Source organism: Dipodomys spectabilis, unplaced genomic scaffold, assembly GCF_019054845.1.
Source record: "Dipodomys spectabilis isolate Male_0828 unplaced genomic scaffold, ASM1905484v1 ptg000365l, whole genome shotgun sequence".
NCBI lineage: Eukaryota > Metazoa > Chordata > Mammalia > Rodentia > Heteromyidae > Dipodomys > Dipodomys spectabilis.
The window spans coordinates 9,705,213-9,720,525 of NW_024871042.1; the positions used below are offsets into that span (position 1 = coordinate 9,705,213).

The 15,313-nt window shown below is 43.1% G+C and overlaps 1 protein-coding gene across 4 annotated transcripts in view; it reads right to left on the reverse strand.

Annotated features, from left to right (window-relative positions):
- Mlh1 (mutL homolog 1) overlaps nt 1-15,313 on the reverse strand; it is a 51,693-nt gene that overhangs the window by 25,636 nt on the left and 10,744 nt on the right. For 2 of the 4 annotated variants that reach the window (XM_042666518.1, XM_042666519.1), the window contains 7 exons: nt 12,925-12,997; nt 10,912-11,003; nt 9,227-9,269; nt 9,017-9,105; nt 7,763-7,875; nt 5,078-5,171; nt 926-1,079 (listed from right to left, as the gene is read on the reverse strand). In XM_042666518.1, the coding sequence (XP_042522452.1) occupies nt 926-1,079; nt 5,078-5,171; nt 7,763-7,875; nt 9,017-9,105; nt 9,227-9,269; nt 10,912-11,003; nt 12,925-12,997 (658 nt within the window). The remainder of the gene's footprint in view (nt 1-925; nt 1,080-5,077; nt 5,172-7,762; nt 7,876-9,016; nt 9,106-9,226; nt 9,270-10,911; nt 11,004-12,924; nt 12,998-15,313) is intronic. The other 2 variants (XM_042666520.1, XM_042666521.1) reach the window with 1 other exon arrangement.

Below are 15,313 nucleotides of genomic sequence, written 5' to 3' on the forward strand. Positions count from 1 at the left end.
GTCTATGCTCCAATCATCTCTAGGTTGATGAGTCTCAGGATGATATAGCTGCACCCACCCAGATGACTTCCAGGTAGATAACTATGAATGTTCTTAAAGGAGGATGGAGGCATGGTTCAAATAATAGAGTACCTATCTAGAAAATGTCAAGGCTTAGTGGTAGAGTGCTTGCCTAGTATTCATGAAGCCCTGAGGTTGATTCCTCAGTACCACATAAACAGAAAAAGCCAGAGGTGGTGCTGTGCCTCTAGTGGTACAATGCTAGCCTTGAGCAAAGGAAGTTCAGGGACAGTGCCCAGGCCCTGAGTTCAAGTCCGAGAACTGGCACAAAAAAAAAAAAGAAAAAGAAAAAGAAAGCCTCACAAAAGCCCACTTCTATCTGTAGAAATAGTGCACTTTATTGGGGACAATATTTCCATTTTTATAGCTCCAGGGTTGCCTTTTTAATTTTAATTTTTGGTAGTACTAGGCCTCACACTTAGAAGCACTCTACCACTAAGCCACATCTCTAGCCCTGTCTCACCATGGTTATTTTTGAGACATCTTGCTTCCTATTCAGGCTTATGTCTGGACTATAATCTAGCTATTTTAGGCTTCCAGATGTAGCTAGGGTGACAGGTGTACACCACTAGGCTCAGTTTCTTTCACTAAGATGTAGTCTTATGAACTTTTCTATACAAGCTAGCCTTTAACTGTAGTGCCATTTTTAATGACAGTATCCTCTCACTGTGGATCCCAGAATTGGAATGGACACTAGGGAACATGTTCTCCAACTTGCTTACTTTACAGATGAAAAAAAAAAACTATCAAAGTAATACAAAGAAAGCTCTAAAGCACAAAACAAAGGTCTGGGCTGTCATGTCTGATAGGGCACATTTCCAAGTGGCAAAAGTCCAGAGAGAAAGCAGAGATGATGTGTTCTTACTTGGGTGAAGTACATCCTGGAAGAGTTGGAACCCAAGAGTTTGCCTTCAATGTGCTGCTGTACCCGCTCCAGGATGCTCTCCTCATGTAGGAAGTGAACTTCATGCTTTGTGGGGTGCACATTGACATCCACATTCTGGGGGCTAATTTCTAAACTGCAGGAATAAAGGGAAAAGGTAATTCCTCAGATCACGAAGGATGGGAGGAAAAAACCCCACAAACCTCCATTTGGGGAGGGGCCAAGTGCCAGTGGGTAAAACACAACTTGGGAAGTAAGTAACATGACTTTTCTTTGCTTCAATTTCATGTGTATTGTAAAGTGGACATAATACACTATCTACTTCACAGATTTATAATGGGATTAAACTCTGTAAAGTACTTAGCATGCATGTGGCACACTTATTGTGTGGTAGTTGTTAGTATCATCATTCGACAATTTCTTATGATGTAACCTCAAGCAAGTCACTTAACTTCTTTGGATGTTTTCTCATCTCTAATGATTAGGAAACCATGATTCTATCCCCTACTTACTTTTCAGAATTATACAAGGCCCCAAACAAAAACAGATACAAAAGATCTTTCCTCCATTTAAATATAAGAGTCAATTCAGAACCCATACTAGCTATCCGCTTATTGCCGCCCCCCCCCCCCCCCACACACACACATACCAAGTTCATCTTTCATTCCTTGCTCTACAGTAAAGGAATTTTGTGATGTGAAACTAAGCCAGCAGAGGGCGCAGGAGGGACAAAAAGAAGGAAGAGGTTTCTATGCCATTTTTGATACATGTGGGTCACAATTTTTATGCAGCCTACCAGCATTTGGGGCTTCATTATGGATGGCTGTCCCCTAAAGGTAATAGTTCTGGGGACATTTTGTTCATTTTTATCTATGCAGTGAGCTAGAGAATGAGCTTCATTCATTCTCTTTACCAAGGGCTACAACTGTTTTTTGTCTGTTTTTTTTTTTGGGGGGGGGGGGGGTTCCAATCGTGGGGCCTGAACGCTGGGCCTGGGCGCTGTCCCTCAGCTCTTCAGCTCAAGGCTAGCACTCTACCACTTGAGCCACAGCGCCACCTCCGGCTTTTTTTTTTCTGCTTATGTGGTGCTGAGGAATCAAACCTAGGGTCTCATGCATGCAAGGCAAGCTCTCTACCACTGAGCCACCTTCCCAGCCCCTACAATTTTTTTTAAAATAAGTTTTTTATTGTGAAAATACTGTACAGAGGGGTTACAGTTACATGAGCAAGGTAATGAGGACATTTCTTATCAAGCAATTGTTGCCTCCTCCTTTGTTTTTCCCCTACCATCCCTTCCCTTCCACCTCAACCTCCTCAACTACACTCCCCCCTCCTCCTGCCTCCCCACCCCATGCCCCCTACCCCCCACCTAATTTGTAAAGTTTGTTTTTCAACATAGCATCTTGTACATCTCATTGCTGCAATGGGTCAACCTGTATCCCTATTTAAACAATTTGTTTTTTCCCTTCCCCCGCCCAAATTATAGCAACATCAAATACAGTGAAAACGGGGGAAGGACATACAAAGCAACAAAAAAAATCACATGGTACCTTATAAATATGTTAGAAACAGAAGCAAGAAAGAAAAAACCACTTGTGTCCCTATCTTGGGGTTCATTTAGCTTAACATCATCTTATCTGAACTTTTCTGCTTGTCCCAGACATATAGTAGTTATTGCAAATAAGGGAACCATGGGACCTATGTTTCTTTGGGCCTGGCTTACTTCACTTACTATAATTTTAGCCTGAGGATGAGGTGGACAGTAGAGTGGCAAGGGACTGCTCCCACACCTGTTCGTCCCATCACTTACCTCTTACTACACAATTCCCTATTAATCAAATGTTTGTTTACAATTCTTTTATTAAACTTCTCTTGTTCTAACTATGGTCTTCTATCTCCTATTTAGATCTTAACTAGTACAAACTGGAATGAGCTAATGTGACCAGTTTACTACCCAAGGGAATACATAAGGGAGTCAATAATTCTATTAGAATCTGAAAACTACTCTGAGCCATGTTTTTTACCCATCCTCCCATTTCAATCAAAACTGGAGCAAAAAGAAATTAACTTTCTTTCTGACACAGTTTCTGCTGAGAGGGCTAAGGTTGCAGTGGAAGGAGGGCTAAGGTTGCAGTGGAAGGAGGGCTAAGGTTTCAGCGGAAGGAGAGCTAAGGTTTCAGCATAAGGCATTTTTGTATGAACCATGCCCTGCACAAGTAAATATAGCTCTGTTACTAAGAGAATGGTATTTTGTTATGCTGTGATAACAAAAGTGAAGGGTTTTTAAAGACAAGCTAGTAGCAGAATAGCAACAATGGAAAGAGACTTCCTATAAATCGATCCCTAGATTGAAATTCTTTTAGGGCAGGGCATCTTAATTTTTTTTAAACACCTCCTATGGTTATTTATGACTACTAAATTATTTAAAACAGACTACTGAGCAATCAGTGAACAGGCTAAGACACGGAACGAAAGACTTCATGCTGGGAAAACCGTAGCTGTTCCAGCCTTCTCACTGGCTCCAGCACAAAGAATATTCAGAGCCTTCTGAGCACATCTCTCTACTATACCCACAAGCTGTTCTGAAGGGGTGGGGCCTGTTATTCACTTTCCTATCATCCACATAGTGGAGGCTCTCTGTGAAGTTTTACTAAGTTAGTGAGTAAATGAAGGGAAATTGTGCTTTTTACCTGTGAGAAGAGACAGAATATTCCTTTGCCAGTAATACATACGATTCCCTCTGACTGGGTTATCAGCAAGCCCATCTCTTTCATGGAGGAGAGACTGACATAATTTCTGTTTTGTGCATCTTCTTTCCTCCCTCCTCTTTTCCCTCTTCTTCCTTTCTCTTTCCTTCCTTTTTTTTTTTTTAATCAGTCTTGGGGCTCAAACTAAGGAATAAGGCATTGTCCCTGAGCTTCTTGTACCCAAGGCTAGTGCTCTACCACTTGAGCCACAGCTCCACTTCTAGCTTTTTCTGAGTAGTTTGACATAAGTAAGAGTCTCAGATCCTGAGTCTCAGATCCTCAGATCTCAACTTCCTGCCAGCACCCAGACTATTTTCTTTTGTTCTTTCTTTTTAAATAAACAATAGTAAAAGAGGGGCTTATTTAAATTAAGAAAATAACAGAATTTTATTAACATCTAGAATGTTTTTGCATTTAGTGATTTTTTTATACAATCACAAAATATAATTTAAAAATGGAAATTAAAAAGCCAACAAGTTGTTCTTTAAATTTCATATTCAGCCCAATTTTTCTGAATCACTCTAATTAGGGTTCTTAATAAAATCAAAGCAGCTTGTAAGGTCTCAGAAGACATTACATAGAAGGAAGGAGAGTTGAGAACTAGCTAGAGGAATAAATCTTTTTTCTTTCTTTCTTTTGTTGGTCATGGGGCTTGAACTCTGGGCCTGGGCACTGTCCCTTAGCTCTTAAGCTCAAGCCAAGTACTCTACCACTTGAACCACAATGTCACTTCAGGTTTTCAGGTAGCTAATTGGAGATAAGAGTTTCATGGACTTTCCTGCCTGTGCTGGCTTTATGTCTTAAATAATTTAAGAAATGACAGCTGGTCAACTGTCCAGCCCAGAGTGTGAAAGCAGGAAGAATCAGGCTTGTGCTGCTCCACCTGTTTCCAGAGGATTGTATTGCTATTGTACTCTGTAGCTGTGTCCTGACTACATAGACTGGCACAAGTATAAGTACCTGACAAGACAGCTGGCTTTGAACTGCAATCCTCAGACCCCAGTCTCCTGAGGTAGCTAGGCTTACAGGCCTGAGCCACGGGCACTCAATAGGAATAAATCTTTCATGCATTTAAAACAGAGACATGGGGCTGGGAAGGTGGCTCAGTGGTAGAGTACTAGTCTTGAGCTGAAGAGCTGAGGGACAGCACCCAGGCCTAGAGTTCAAGCTCCATGACCGACAAAAAAAAAAAACAACAGAGACATTCAAAGATGCCAACTTTGGAAGCAACTATGTTAGTAGGGAGGAGGAACCTACTATACTTAAGCAACTAATAACTTATAAGATGCTATGGGACTTGAAAAGCATTATGTGCCTCTACAGATGGAGAGAAGAAAGAGTCCTATCTTATGAGTCTTAGAGGGTAAACAGTTTGATGCTACATTACCTGAGGTACAGGAATGGGTGTGTGTGTTTGGGCAAATATGCTGCATATACTGTTTCTATGGCCTTTTTCAAGGAAGTTGATTCTACCAGACGATCTAAAAAAAAGCAAAGTAATCAGCTCAAAACTATTGTTAGGGGTGAGCCATGACATCATCTATGGAAGAAGTCCTCCAGGGGGACTGCCGCAGAGCTCTGAGGATAAACATCCTCTTCACTTAATACCATGGTTCAGCATCTCTTATAACTGTGGAACTCTTATCACACAAGAAGAAAAGGGGCAATAATTTCTATCCTTCAAGTAGCCCAAATGGATTAGTTTTATCTTCACCAAGCTCCAAGTATGACCTCAGCTCTCAAATTTTTCATTCTGAAGAGACACATATGCCTACCATACATGCCAATTGCTAGAAGATACCATGAGGGTGAATAAACTGATTCCAGCCCCGAGTGGTTGGCACTATTACAGAAATGTGTGTTAAACTGGCAGAGAAGAGAGCAGTTAACTTTGCTCAGGGAGTTGCAACAAGAGGGTACCATACTGAGTAATGAAGGGTAGGAGTGAGATTTCCAGAATTTGGGGCAGTATAAATATTTGAATTTTATGTATTAGGTAATTTAGGAAATGACCCAGCTGGTCAACTGTCCAGCCCAGAGTATGAAGTAGGCAGGAAGAATCAGGCTTGTGCTGCCCCACCTCTTTCCAGAGGATTGTATTGATGTTGTACTCTCTAACTGTGTCCTGACTACATAAACTGCCACAAGTATAAGTACCCGCAAGACAGCTGAAGTCTGCCTCTCCTAAGTCGTTTATGGGCCCTACACCTAGGTGAGCCTACACTTTGTGTAACTGAGTGGCATGCATAAGAATCTGGTTATTCTGTGCATTGTCAATTAGAATTTGTACTATACAGCTCCACCAAAAAGAGATACAGGCCAGTCAGATGACATGCTGACTTTTGCTTGTCTGCTCTGTCAGCCAAAATGTGTGTTTCAAAGCAGTTATCCTTCACAGTTAGGAAAAAAGTAATGAAAAACCATTTTTTCTTTTCCCTCCCTCCTTCCCACTCCCTTCCTTTTCTCCTTCCCTCCCTTTCTCTCTTGTTCTTCTTTTCCTTTTTTTTCCTTTCTTTTTCTTCTAGCACCTTGCTCAGTTTGCCCTGAACTGGTGCTCTACCACTGAGCCATGACTCAGGTCTGGTGTCCTGCTGGTTAACTGGAAATGGGAATCTTGAGGACTTTTCTACTCTGGCTGGCTTCGAGTCCCTATAATTCTATCTCAGCCTTTTGAGTAGCTGGGATTATAGGTGTGAGTCACCAGCACCATACTATAAAAACATTTTCTGAGAGGCTGGGAAGGTGGTTCAGTGGCATAGTGCTTGCCTTGCATGCATGAAGCCTGGGTTTGATTCCTCAGCATCACATAAGCAGAAAAAAAAATTTTTTTTCTGAGTCATATATGAAACAAGTTTTATTTTATATTAGCTATAAATCATTCCTAATAGAGCAGGAAAAAAAGCTCTGCTAAGATAAGTAAAATGAACAGAACCTTGCTCTTTCCTTACAATTCTTATATTACTTTGAACATCTGCTCTAAAACATGTGTAATCTGAGATACTTAAAGTCACTTATTGCTATAAATGGAAGAGCAGAATATGCCATTTTCAATAGCAAACAAAACAAAAACCATAAAATTATTATGACATGTTCGAAAGCAATAAAGAATATATAAGACAAAGATGAAGCCAGGTTCTCATGGCTCATGCCTGTAATCCTAGCTACTCAGGAGGCTGAGCTCTGAGAATTGTAGTGCAAAGCCAGCCCAGGCAATTAAACATCAGAAAACTGGATGTGGAGCTGTGGCTCAAGCGGTAGGGTGCTCGCTTTGAGCTGAAGAGTGCAGGGACAGCACCCAAGCCCAGAGTTCAAGCCCCACGACCAACCAAAATAAATAAATAAATAAATAAAAATTTAAAAAATTAAAAAAGGAAAATCTCAAGGGAGATCTCAAGGGCCTCAGTATTCAATTTCTTTAATGACGATGCCTAATGCCAACGATCTCTTCCTGTTGTGCAATGTCCAAGGGTAGTTCTTGATCTCTGAAGAACTGCTTAGGCCCTGCTTGTAAAGACTCTAATGCCAACAGGTACCCTTTTCTGAGAATCAGACTGTAAAAGAATAAGCACAGATCATAGGGCTGAAACAGAGATTTAGAACAAAAATTATAGATGCTTCCAAATCAAACTTTGGCAAAAGTTTCAATGTGTGTAATCAACCTGTGAATTAGAAGTGGGGTACAATGACTCCTATCTTTAATCTCACTTACTTTGGAGGCAAAGATCAGGAGGATAGAAATTTGAGGCCAGCCTGCACAAAAAGTTAGCAAGACAGCAAAAAAAAAAAAAAAAAAAAAAAAAATGGGCATGGTGGTGTGCATCTGTCACCCTAGTTATGCAGGAGGATCACAGTCCAAAGCCAATCTCATAAAAAACAGGAGACTAACTGAAACAAATAAGGCTAAAAAGGGCGAAGGCCATGGCTCAAGTGGTAGACAACCTGCCTAGTAAGTGTAGGGCCATGAGTTCAAACCTCGGTATCACCCAAACCAAATCTCTCAATTAGAAATTTTTCCAGGGTGCTATAAAATTCGGTATGTATATATTTCTCCACCTAATTTGTTTTCACTTACGGTTGATGAAGAGTAAGAAAATGCACTTCTTCACAGAGTAATTTGCATTGGATATGTAGCCATTCATCTTGAAAGCTAGAGTTTTATCCTCACACTCAACTTCTATCAGCTCTCTGGTTAGAAAAAAGAAATTTTGGGGTTTTTGAGAGCATAGGAAAATTCAAATGATATGAGAATACAGCATAAGGAGCTCTTTCCTATAAACTAAATTTGGCAAACAAGGAACACAACAATTAGGTTCATTGAGATCCTCTGAATGTATTCATCTGTCTGTCTGTCTATCCAACTGTCCATCCATCCATCCACTCATCCACTCAGCCTCCCACCTGCCTTCCCATTCAATCAGTGTTTGCCAAAGTTAGTCTAAGCTCTGAAACCTTACTCTTGTGAAAGTTTTGTATATTTCTACTAATTAAATCCCAAAGATTTAATTCCTTACTATACTCAATAGCACCATAGTTGGGGTGCAATATAGTGTTCCCCAGAGTATGTTTATTGGGGAGGAAGAGTTAATAGATAAAGAACTAATTCTCAGATGAGCCACAATTATTTCTGCCTGAAGGTGGCAGAATAAATTTATTGGCAGTAAGTTAATCCCTATTTATCTTAAACATGTCAAGGGTTTCGTTCTTCAAAGAACCTTTTCTGAATATTCCTTTCTTTGACCCTAGAGTTTCTCCCATCACGCCCGGTATTTTCCTTTTGAGGCATCAATCGCCATCTGCTAAATAATGGGGTTTCACTTTTCTTGCCCAGGCAGACTGGAGCTGGGACACAGGTATATACCACTAAGACTAGTTTGTTTTCATTGAGATAGGAGTTAGTTTGCCTAGGTTTGTCTTTCTCCGAGTAGCTATGATTACAGGAGTGGGCCTCTGGCTGATAACTAATTTTGAGTCCAAAAAATTTAGTTTAAAAAACGTTTAAAGTTACTAGGTAAAATGGAGCTCCAATTAAATACCAAAAAAGCCAGAAGTGGATCTAGGATTAAAATGGTAAACATTGAGCAAAAAAGCTCAGGGGTAGTTGCCTAGGCCTTAAGTTCAAACCCCAGGCCCAATGTGTGTGCGTGCACTTGCGCGTGAACACGCACACACAGCCCTCCCACAAATCTGATACATGAAAACAAGCCCACATATTGAACTAAAACAATCTCTTAAGTACTATTTTGATAGATTCCAAAGCAATGCAATGGGATGATAAATCAAGGCAGGCAATACAAAAATCTTTTTTGTATGTAGGTTATCAACATACCGACTAACTGCATTCCCAAAGATGGAGCGAATATTGTCCACAGTTGTGGCATTGGGTAGTGTTCTGATGTCAGCTACTGTTTCACCTTGCTGATAAAGGGAAAAGAAGACACAGTGACTTACTGTCTCACAGCCATGACAGGCAAACCATTCATGTCCTTCTTTTTTCATTTAACAATACAAAAACATCCCCCATAAGTCAAGAACTTACTTTTTTAACTGAAAAGCTAATGCCTGAATTGTGTATTGAATATCTGGGGAAAAAAAAAAAAAGAGGTAAGCAAAGATTGGCCAAATGAGCAGTAGTCTCAGACTTCCCCTTTTAGTTAAATAAACTAGTGAACTTATAAGAAAAAGTGATTTAACCAGATATACAAACAAAAACATCTTGGCTCATTCTATTTTACCTATGGAAAGACATGTGGATGTATCAGTGTTAAATGTGACTTGGTCAAAGCACAGGTTCCTCTCTGCCTAACAGGCTGATGGCTAGACTCAAGTCTCTCACCATCATCTTTTTGTTTCATGGTGTCTCAAACAGCCCAAGCAGACCTAACCTCTGCACTGTTCTACTTTCTCTTAGAGCCATCACTATACACTCTTCCTTCCTGCTTTTCCCTGGCCCCAATGTCCTGTTCCAGTATCTCGAGTTTTTTCATGGTTGGTAATTTATGTATTACTCCTTTGTCTACCAAATGTATTTATTAAATAATTTTCCACTTACCACACTTAGAACCAGAATAGCCACCTCAAACTTGACACATAAACCTGTGACATATTACTATGGGCAAATGTGGAAAGGTTAATATGTTCTCATTGAAATTCAAAACTGAGGGCTAGGAATGTGGCTTATTGGTAGAGTGCTTGCCTAGCATTCATGAAGCCCCAAGTTCGATTCCTCAGTACCATATAAAAAGAAAAAGCCAGAAGTAGCACTATGGCTCAAGTGATAGTGCCAGTCTTGAGCAAAAGAAGCTCAGACACAAGGTCCAGGCTGAATTTAAGCCCCAGGACTGGCATAAAAAAAAAATTCAAAACTGTGGGTTCAGAGTCCATGTTGAAGCCATTCATAGGAATAAATTCAGTCTACTCTGGCTATAATAATGCTGCTTTTATCTGCTATGAATCCTCTTTCCTTCCAGTAGTAACCTCTAAGCTTCTGGGAAAATATATTTATCCCATTCCATCTGACATGTACTTTAAGTCTGACATCCAGGAAATCTCCCAGAGCTCCTAACACATGATCTTATGACACAAGCACACAAGCTAGACCAATTAGATACTCTCTCCAGAGCAGTCAGGAAAAAATAAAAACAGTAAGTGTCATGAACTTAAATCTTGGAAGTCACCCTAGTTCTTGCAATTATTCGTACTTCTTCCTCTTTGGGAACTCTTACCCTTCCAATAAATTTCCTTTCCATTCAAGCTACTGGAGATCAGTTTATTGCTTGTTACCAAAGAACCTTGCTGACGACTGACTGTTCCTTTCTAGGGATGAGAACAATTCAGGATTGATGACTGAACCTTGAATGGATCAGTATACATAAAGCTAGTTTTGCTATCTGAATCTAGGTCACAACTTTGTGTGTGTGTGTGTGTGTGTTTGTGTGTGTATGTGTGTGTGCGCGCGCATGTGCTGGTACTAAGACTTGGAATCAGGACCTAAACTAAAGGCATGCTCCATTTTGGCTTTTTGATGGTTAATGGGAGATTAAAAGTTTCACAGACTTTTCTGCTCTGGCTGCTTCAAACCACAATCCTCAGATCTCAGCCTCCTGAGCGGTTAGGACTATAGGTAGAAGGCACTGCTGCCTAGCTTTTCTTAATTCTTGAGTGCTAGAATACTTTCCTTTGGTAACAGAGCTCAGAGGTCCACTCCCAGAGTTTTAACAGTACCTGCCAACAACTTCCAAAATTTTGCCGTATTCTTCACTTGGATTTTTTAAAGCTTTCCTTCTTGTGGTTATGTTGTAAAACAGATCTTCCACCTGAAGAGAAGATTGATTTTCTTGTAAACCTATGGCTCATACTATCCGCCCACTGTTGGTCTTAGGGTTGTAAATCTAACACAGCTAAGTACTTACACTTTTAAGTACTAAATGGAGGAGGGGCAAAAGACACAGCAGCATTAACAAATGAGTTGAAAGATACTGCCTCTTGTAGTCATTCACTGATTTCTCAAACAGGTAACAGGCTACCTTTTGTGTCATGCTCTCTGCTTTGTGTTAAGAATATGAGGATAGATGTTAAGACATAATCTTGCAAGACAATTATAGTTTAATGAGACACACAAAATTAAAGTAATAGTAATAAAGTACTAATTACAATGTAATCTGGTATTCAAAGATTTTGGGGGGATTTTTTTTTTTTTTTGGTCTTAATTCAGGGCCTCATGCTTGCTATACAGTTGCTCTACCAATTAAGCTACTACACTAGTCCCGTTCTGGGTTTGGTTATTTCCAATACAGAGTTTTGCATTATGCTTAGTCTGCCTGGACTGGAACAAGGCACTATACCCAGCCACTGTGCTTCCTCTGTAACTTGGGAATAAAAACTGAGTGCCACCACACCGAGCCACTGGATGAAGTGGAGTCTTTCAAACTTTTTTTGTTTGTTTGTTTTTTTTTTGGGGGGGGGGGGTACGGTCGTGGGGCCTGAACTCTGGGCCTGGGCGCTGTCCCTCAGCTCTTCAGCTCAAGGCTAGTGCTCTATCACTTGAGCCACAGCGCCACTGCCGGCTTTTTTCTTTTTGCTTATGTGGTGCTGAGGAATCGAACCTAGGGCCTCATGCATACAAGGCAAGCACTCTACCACTGGGCCACCTTCCCAGCCCCATGTATGTTTTTTAAACTAAGGATAAAGTAAGGACAACTGTAAAATACAAAATAATTTGGACTTCTTAGAAATTACACTGTGGTCACCCTGAGGTGACCCTAAGGTTCCCTCCCAACAAGCACTGGGAAATACACAGGTATTGCTATCTCTTGCTTACCTAGCATGCCTGGGTCTTAAAAAGGTTAAAGTGGGGCCAGACACAGTGAGTTCAATCTCTAGCACCCCTGCCCCCCAAAAAGAAAAGAAGCTAAACTACACTAAGCTAAGCTAGTTTGTATTCCAGCTGGGGTAGATGAGGGCAGGGTCCAAAATGTGACACTAGAGCACTTTGTGGGATAACAGAATGTAAAGATAACAAGGCACTATAGAAATAAAGTAGCATAAGAGCGTTCCTACAGCTAATGAATAATACACTCCATACCCTTTGGGGTAGGTGAATAGGTTGTCTTTGTTCCATTTAGATGGGAAACTGCCCTGGACATGCAACTACTGAGTGAAAAGACTGGGACTCCACTACTCCTCTGGATCAATCTTGTATTTTTAGTGCCACCAACTATTCTGCCAGTAATTAGCCACACCAGTAAAGAATCTTTCAGCCCCTTATAAAACACAAGGAGCTGGACAGGCTACCATACCACAAGACCCAATCATCACTTTTCTTGCTCACAGGCTGGTGTCTTAGGGCTTCTATTAACTAGTAAAAATTCTTTGTGTGTGACTGTGTATGTGTGTGCATGCACATATTTGTACTGGGGCTTGAACTCAGGGCCTAAGTTCTGGCCCTTAGCTGTTTTGCTCAAGGATAATGTGCTACCACCATTTAAGCCATAACTTCACTTCCAGCTTTCTGGTAGCTAACTGGAGATTAAAATCTCATGGATTTTTCTTTCCAGGCTGGCTTCAAGCCATGACCCTCAGATTTTAGCTTCCTGAGTAGCTAGGATTACGGGTATAAGCCACCAGTACCTGGCAAAAGCTAATTTTATTAATACCCCAGAGCTAATTTTGTTTTTCTGTTTTAATATTTATACAAAGCTCCTTTTCAAGTTTCACATTCCCATGTACTCCTCTTACCGTGATCTGGGTACCCTGGTTGCCTGCACATGGTTTAGGAGGCGCCTGCAGCTTTCCATCTGAGTAACTTGCTCTAGTCAGAAAACATACAAGGATTTATTAATAACAGGAACAGATACACACTTATCAAAAAATAAATAAGAAGACTATACCATTATTGGCCCAACTGAAATAAACCATTATAGATAGTCTTATTTATCATTTTACTTTTCTACTACACTTCCATAATCATCCTATTTGGACTAAAGTAAAAAATACCAATTTAAACAACAAAATTTAAAAAAAAACTGCTCTTCTAGCAAATCTTGCTTTTTAGTTGCTGATTTCTGAGCTAATAAGTTTTGCCATTGCCTGATATAAAAGTAAATGTTTCTGTAATTCTGCAATAATTTGTTGAGGTGTTACCACATACCAGGCCTATAGAGGCTCTGGTAATAAAGAATGGTATTAGAAAGCTCTTGACATGGCTAGGGAATAAAATGTTATCTACAGTGTAATGTGCCAAGTATTCTAGTAAAGAAACCCGTTCAACTTGTGTTTGTGACTGGGGCTTTGGGGAGTTTCTGGTAGAGACAGCAGGAAGGACCATTTAATAATGAAAGAAAACAGTGTTGGACAACAAGGCTTGGAATGTGTAGAGAAGGGGATGGGAGGGCTGGGGCACATGGAGAGGTCCCTGTATTCTAAGATGATGGCTCTAGACTTCACCCTGCCACTCAGGCAGACAGCAGAGGCTCTGGGGAGTCAGAGAGCATGACCCCCAAAGCCACAAGATATCCCAGGCTATCTTGGACGCCATTAGCTCACAACTGTTTGCTTGGTTGTGGTCCCGAGTCTCGGGATCGATGGGGCGTACTCTGAAGTGGCCCCCTGAATTCGGCCACTTCCTCGAGCCTGAGGGCTGGGCAGGCGGAACTGAACTTACAATGTATATGGTAACGAACTGTTCTCTAGGAGCCCGCCGTCCCCGGCGGCGGCGGGACCGGCAGCGGTAGGAGAAGCGGCGGCGGTAGGACCTGCGGCGGTAGGACCTGCGGTGGCTGCACTGCAGGGAAGGGTCGGGGGCCGGGGCCGGGGCTGGGCACGGGGCTGGGGTCCGGGCCCGGGCCCGGGCCCGGGACGGGGCTGGGCACGGGGCCGGGGCTGGGCACGGGGCTGGGCACGGGGCCGGGCACGGGGCTGGGCACGGGGCTGGGCACGGGGCCGGGGCTGGGCACGGGGCCGGGGCCGGGCACGGGGCCGGGCATGGGGCTGGGCACGGGGCCGGGGCTGGGCACGGGGCCGGGGCTGGGCACGGGGCCGGGCACGGGGCTGGGCACGGGGCCGGGGCCGGGCATGGGGCTGGGCACGGGGCCGGGCACGGGGCGGGGGGCGGGAGCAGGGGCAGGAGCAGGAGCATGGCCAGGACATGGCGTCCACTGCAAGGTGAGAACCCGGTGGCAGCAGGTTATGTCACAGGCCGGCAGCCCAAACTCGGGCTCCGGTAGCTCCAATGACGGCTCCAACGCGGCCCCTCGCCCAGTCGGGCGGTAGAGGCCGGGGGGCGGCCCAGCGGCCCGGAGGTGGCGGGCACTAAGCAAGCTCTGGGGGGGCAGTTCCCGCGCGGGGTCACCCTTGGTATCCCATTCTATGACGAAATGGGGATCTGGGTCATGAGTTCTATGAGGACACAATCCTCACCAAGAATGCGCGGCCAAGCTGAGGTGGTAAGATCCCTCCGCCTTCCCTCGAACCCTCCTGGAGGCTGGTGGGTGGCAGACTCCAGCACCCACTGTCCCAGCAAGGCAGCCCAGGCTCCAGGCCTGGCTTCCACTGAGGAGGTCCAGGCTGTGGCCACAATCCTGAATAAATTCGCTTGGCCTAGAACCTTCAGCTGTGAGCCAGGCAGTCCTCTGGTGTTAACAGGGCAATGGGCTATTTGTAGGCAAGGAGTGGGTTGGTGGCTGTGGAAAGTTAATCAGTTACCAGTCCACCCTCCCAGCTACTTCTTCAAGAAGCATGGCAGGCCATATGTTGCTCAGGAATGCCTGGCCCTTGCCTGGCTTGCATTCTTCCAAGCCTGCCGGCGGCCCTGCCCCATTAGCAGTTACTGGGAGAGCAAGAGAAGCTGAACTCAGTGGAAACTTTTCCCTCACTTTTCTTACTCCCCTAAATGGGAGCATTTCAGCTGTTTGCTACTGGATTCCTCCTGTATAGGACAGAAGTGGGGCCAGCATCAGCTTGCTTCTTCCGGCCTACTTGCCATTTGTTCGCATTCTGGGCTGAACAGCTGACCAGCTGTTAAAAGGAATGAAGACTGGTGTGGGAGGCTTCTCCCTTCAGGCAGGGCTGGGCTGATCCGTTCCCACCACAACCATTTGTTGACCTCCCCTCAGATAAGAGAGGACAG